We start from the raw sequence: 6,000 nt of genomic DNA, 5'->3' as shown, positions 1-6,000 counted from the left end.
ACAGGGAAGGGGGAGGAGGCACCATGGCATGGCGGAGCTCGGTCACGGCTCTGCTGGTGTTGCAACCTCGCACTTCGATGTTCACAAGCCGGGGACCGGCCGCCTCCTACGGGTAATGAAAAGCACAGTCCCCAGAGGCTCGTTGTGTGCTTTGCCTTGTGCCGATGTGGTGTATGCAGGCAGGTGCTATAAGCCTTAACGCTGCTAGCTGCCTTACGTTGCGGGTTGTCAGTGTTTGTTTGTTTGTTGGTTCGCTGTTTTAAGTGGGTTTTTTTGCGGGTATGATTATGCCAAGCAATGAAAAATGGGGTGTTTTAGCTTCATTTAGCAGAAATGAAGTCGTGGTGGTGGCAGCAATACTGAGCTAAGTTCAGATGCAGAAGTTTTGTGTGGAGAAGACTACATCTATTTTAGCAATACCCGGTTCCAGTACTGTTTCTCAGCATGCTAAAGAACCAAAAAAAAGTCCAAAAAGTGTTAAAAACACACTATGTGTGAAATACTGGGATTTCAATGGACTTTACACTGAGACACGATCCAAGGGTTGTATGTCACAAGCTCAGCAAAATTCCTGAGCCCCCAGTGTTAATAATTAATCAGGAGAAAGGTAGAGCTGTGGGAAAAGTCTAACACTATCTGAATCTCAAAATCGTTCTATACATCCCTTGTCTACACGTTGGTTACCTTCTATATATGCCACTATTACAGAACAATATATCCACCATAACAAGAGATTGTGATGTGTTTCACAGACACAGAAATGCAGTTTAGAAGCAATAAGGTCAACCGTAGCTACTTCAAAAGTTATTACATGACATAAGGAGATTTCTCCTCTGTGGTATTAATAAGTAATTATTCTGTATTCCTTGAATGACCTTGTAGTGATGAGAATTACCTGTCTGAATGTTTTTCTTTTCCTTGCTGCATCCCTAGTACTTCGATACCATCTGCCAAAATCCAAGTGAATGGAGTCAACCTGCATTATCAGCAAACAGGAGAAGGAAACCATGCTGTTCTTCTGCTTCCCGGAATGCTAGGTCTGGAGATTTTGTTTTTCCTTTGTACAGCAACCACCTCTTTAACCATCTGCTCTTTTGCTACGATGCACAAACTGTTTTGTAACGTGTCCAGCACCTGATTATAGAACATTTTCATTAAGAGGTGAATTGTTACACATACAAAAGATAGGAAAATGTAGAGGTATAGCAACCAGTTAACTGCTTTTAAAGATTTCAGATATCTCGCTGGGTGACTTTTATATATAATGATATTGGTTCTCAATTGCTTGACTCTCATAGTCACTCATACATTTCCTGGTGTTCACAGATAGCTTAGTGCAACAGTATTTTTCTAGACTCAGTGTATTTAATCATTTGAAAGTCAAGGCTATCAATGCAAGAAACTGTACTGTGTCAGGAGGAAAAGAATTGGCAACAAACATCTTAGAATAATAAAAAGTTAGAATTCTGTACTTTTGTGTCACTACTGTCTCCTCAAACAATGTATTTAAAGTCCAGCTTCAAACACCCATAGTCTTGTTATTATGGTGGTTTCTTTAATTGAAGAATGATGGTTTTCCAGGGAGTGGTCAAACGGATTTTGGACCACAGCTTAAATCCATGAATAAGCAGCTATTCACTATTGTTGCTTGGGATCCACGAGGATATGGAAAGTCCATCCCTCCCTCTCGAGACTTCCCTCCAGATTTCTTTGAGAGAGATGCAAAAGATGCTGTGGATCTTATGCAGGTAAATGTATTCTCAGACTCTTCGAAAGGGCTGACAATAGCAGGACACGGGGAAATGGTTTTAAGTTGAAAGAGGGAAGATTTAGGCTGGATGTTAGGGGGAAGTTCTTCACTAGGACAGTGGTTAGGCCCTGGAACAGGCTGCCCAGGGAGGTTGTGGATGCCTTGTCCTTGGACAGGGCCCTGGGCAACGTGATCTAGTAAAGGTGTATGTTTGGTGGCCCTGCCAGGCAGGGGGGTTGGAACTACATGATCCTTGAGGTCCCTTCCAGCCCGGGTCATTCTGTGATTCTGTGATTTTATTTATATTTTTATTTATATAAAACCTTAAATTTTGCATGTGGAAGAGTTCTTCTAAGTATGTGTTTTGGTTTAACCCCAGCAGGCAGCTCAGCAGCACACAACTGATTGCTCATTCTGCTCTCGTAGGATGGGAGAAAGCAGCAGAAAGGTGAAAATCATGGGTTGAGATAGGCAGCTTACTAGGTAAAGTGAAAGCTATGCATTCAAACAAGGCAAAATAAGGAATCTATTTCAGTAGTTCACATTGGCAGGCAGATGTTCAGCCACAGGAAAGCACAGCTCATCACACATTTACCTGAGAAGGCAAACACCTTCATTCTCAACATCCATCTCTTCCTCCTTCTTTTCTCCTAGCTTGTATTGCCAAGCATTGTCTCACATATGGCTGTGTCCCCTCCCAGCTTCTCTCACACCCTCAGCTTCCTCACCGCAGATTGGTATGAGAAGCAGAGAAATCCTTGCCTGTATAAGCACTGCTCTGCAATAACTAAAGTCACTGGTGTATTATCACTGTTATTTTCAGTAAAAATCCAAACCACAGCATCATACAAGCCTCTATGAAGAAAATTAAGTCTATCCCAATCAAAACCATGGAACAGGCTGCCCAGGGAGGTGGTGGAGTCTCCTTCTCTGGAGATATTCAAGACCCATCTGGACACCTACCTGTGTGATGTGGTGTAGGGAATGTGGTGTTGGACTCGATGATCTCTAGAGATCCCTTCCAACCCCTACAGTTCTGTGATTCTGTGTAATATAGTATTTCCAACAGATGACGAGTTAAGCAAAACATACAAATGAAGGCTTAAAACTGGGCTGATATACACTATCCTGGAAAATGGTTTCTTCTGCAATATACAGAGAAGTTCAGCTTAGGGAATTACAAAGCAATATGTTCTTACTCCAAAGCCCTGCCCTATGAGATTTACAGATGAGAACCACATGAGTTTTGATAAACTATGTATGAAAAACAAAGGTTAAGCAGAGTGATTTAACTAGAAGAGATTACAGTAGTGAAAGGTTCTTAGAAATTTTTCTAGCTAATAGAAACTTGACATTTTACCTCAAGCAATCCAGTTCAACAGACACCTGATAGTGAAAACTGACTTAGCGCTTTGCATTTAACAGCCTATAACTGAAATTATTTTTGTGGGAAATCAAAGGATTCCTGTAATCATACCAGGTCTTAACCAACACTGCTATTGCGATTATGAAGACTATGATTCAAAGCTGTTGTTATTTCTCCATCTTATGGATTTTTTTAATATTTCAAATTTATGTTCCTAAGCTGTGCTTTTATTCCTTCCTCTACGTGCAAACACTGTTTTCTGGTTTAGTTCTAACTAATGATTTGGCCTTGTTATGTTAAGCTATACAGTTTCTTTGGCCATGTTAAGAAAGTTGGCAGAGCATGAAAATTCCAAAAATATGAGACAAGATTCAGTCAGTGGATCCAACTGTATTTCTGTAACAAGCAGTAACCTTACAGAAAGAACCATATGAAACTGGAAAGGCAACCTCCCTCGAGTATTCTGTGTGGTGAAACAAAATAAGTCTGACAGCAGAATCAGGATTAAAATACAGTTGTGCCCTCTAACCATATAAGCAATCTCTCTGCACAGTAAATCACCAATTTCTTCTGCTACACAAAGAAAATAAAGCTGCTACCGTGGTTAGGTGACAAACTTTCAGTCTAAATGGTTGTAACTCCCTTTCCCTGCCTCTGTTAAAAAACTAAGAGCTGCAAAATAGAAAACAGAGCAGTCCTTAAAAACCATGTAATCATGCAACTATTTGTTAAAGTCTTCCCAAGGGCAGGTAACTTGATTCTATTTTAGCACAACATGTGAAGGACAGCACAGCTCCCACGTAATCACTCCAACTAGGATTTCCAGCACAAAACAAAGTCAGAGCTCCTGCAGAGGGCTGTCTAATGGTGCGTGGTTTGCATGCAGACAGCCTGCAGACAGACAAAACCCATTTGTATGGGTGAACCTTCAGAATATTCTGGGCTCTTTCAGATTCTGCTGCCTCTCCTGGAGCTGTGACTGCTGCAGGGTTTCGGTGAAACAACAGAAGTATAAATTCAGAAGAGTATTTATCATCTTGATGCAGATGACAGTGCTATATATCACTGAACGTGTTCTGCAAAGGAATTGAGATATAATTGAAATTGATGGAGTCTAATGTATTTAGGTCCATCCTGCTATACTCCATCCCAGTCTCTAATGAAAACCACAATGAAGGCTCAAAACATTAATAATTATTATTATGGAAACAGACAGTGTGATATTTAAGAGTCTGAAAATGTACTGTTGAAGTAAAAAGGTGGGTTTGGGCTTCTCCCAGTTTTTGCAGCCTGTTGGTGTACTTCCTGTGGTCCAAAGAAATAATATAGTATAGAGTGATATTACATTGCAACTTAATGTTGTTAATTATTTTTTGTCACAGCATGCATGATCTTTTGATTGCATTTCACATCATAGACCTTGATGGAGAAGGTGATTTCAAAATAAACGTTGTTCATTTGTTGGGTAAAGATAGCACAAAATCACCCACAGAACTTGAGGAGATGAAACCAGCTCCCAGGTAACTGCCGATGTAAGTTAGTGGCCCACACTGTAAGTTCAGAACTAAAGCAAACAAATACACAAACCATTTTCAAGACATCTGTTAGATTGCATTGGTTTTGTTTGGAAAGCCACAAAGGATAAAATAAATTCCCCCTGCTGAAAAGGCATCCTGAGAAAACCCCCCAAAATGCAACAAAATAATGGCTAGCTAGTGAGAGAAATACATAACTGGAGGCAAGTAGATCTCAGTTAAAGCACTGGCAGATTTCCTAGAACAAAGATTTTAATCATCTATACCACCCATCAGGCAACTTTGAGATGCATAATTTGCTACTGGCACTAGGAGAACAGCAGCAACAACAAAAACTAAAGCTTTATGAGCACTGCTGCCAACTCCTAAAACTTGCCAAGACACCAGCGACTCTTTGGCAGAACAATACTGGGAGTTGCTCATTTGTAACTAATTTTTTTCAGCAGACCAGGGCCAACATGTGACTAGCTGCTAAAATTCAAGGCTCCTTGTTGTCAGATCTTACCTTACGTGTCCTTCTCTATCCCCTATCTTATTTCTTTTCTGTTTGCTAATTAGGGTTTAGACAGATGAAATCTGGGATTGAGCCGGACTACAGTGAGCCTAGAATCAAGGAAGCTGCCAAAACCAGATAAGTCCGGTAGCAATGGAAGAAAACCAAGTATCAGTTTGACTGCAAGGGTGTGCCTTGCTTGAGCATCATGTTTACAAGCAGGAACAAGCTTTCAGATTATAACTACTTTTTTCCTTTCTCTGTAGTTCTTTTGTGTCTCTTTTCCTGCTTCTGCTTTCTTTTCTCCGAAGAAAGAAGGAGTGGTATTCCAACAACAAAGCACTTCAGTGCCAAAACAACACATTCAACTGACTTGGTGTTGTTTTTTCTCCCTTTCCTTCAGAAGTACAATATCTTCTTTAAAGCCATCTAAAATAAAAAAAATAAAAAAATAAATTAAAAATAAAAATAAAAAAGAATACAAACAAACAAACCCTTTCAAAACTTTCAATTATTCCTTTTTGCTAAGGAGTTCTCAAACTCAGGCTCCTACATACAAAACTGCTATTGAATATTGTTCCGCTACAAATTGCAGATTTCTTTCATAGAATGGCTTGGCTTGGGGAGGACCCCAAGGATCATCAAGTTCCAACCCCCCTGCTACACGCAAGGCCACCAGCCTCCAGATCTAGTACTAGACCAGGCTGCTCAGGGCCCCATCCAACCTGTCCTTGGACACCTTCAGTGACAGAGCATCCACAACCACTCTAGGCAGCCTGTTAAACCACCTCAGCACTCTCATAATAAAGAACTTCCCCCTGACATCCAATCTAAGCTTTCTCTCCTTGTGCTTAAA

The 6,000-nt window shown here is 40.6% G+C and overlaps 1 protein-coding gene and 2 long non-coding RNA genes across 7 annotated transcripts in view; 1 reads left to right on the top strand and 2 right to left on the bottom strand.

Annotated features, from left to right (window-relative positions):
- The window catches only part of BPHL (biphenyl hydrolase like), a 23,263-nt gene continuing 17,263 nt past the window's right edge, over positions 1-6,000 (top strand). For all 4 annotated transcript variants that reach the window (XM_085540285.1, XM_015854568.3, XM_015854569.3 and 1 more), the window contains exons 1-3: positions 1-112; positions 934-1,037; positions 1,582-1,748. In XM_085540285.1, the coding sequence (XP_085396411.1) occupies positions 24-112; positions 934-1,037; positions 1,582-1,748 (360 nt within the window). In that variant the 5' untranslated portion in view covers positions 1-23. The remainder of the gene's footprint in view (positions 113-933; positions 1,038-1,581; positions 1,749-6,000) is intronic.
- On the bottom strand, positions 3,487-5,291 carry LOC146761963 (uncharacterized). The gene is made up of 2 exons (XR_014943584.1): positions 5,157-5,291; positions 3,487-4,192 (listed from the first exon to the last, which is right to left on the bottom strand). It is a non-coding gene; the product is annotated as an uncharacterized LOC146761963 (long non-coding RNA).
- Positions 5,522-6,000, bottom strand: part of LOC107309621 (uncharacterized) — a 5,310-nt gene continuing 4,831 nt past the window's right edge. For both annotated transcript variants that reach the window (XR_014943582.1, XR_001553260.3), the window contains one exon: positions 5,522-5,573. This is a non-coding gene — a long non-coding RNA (uncharacterized LOC107309621). The remainder of the gene's footprint in view (positions 5,574-6,000) is intronic.

The sequence above is a fragment of the Coturnix japonica genome, chromosome 2, assembly GCF_054131305.1.
Source record: "Coturnix japonica strain WE chromosome 2, WE-NBRP24, whole genome shotgun sequence".
Classification (NCBI taxonomy): Eukaryota; Metazoa; Chordata; class Aves; order Galliformes; family Phasianidae; genus Coturnix; species Coturnix japonica.
This window is presented reverse-complemented; position numbering and strand designations above follow the sequence as displayed.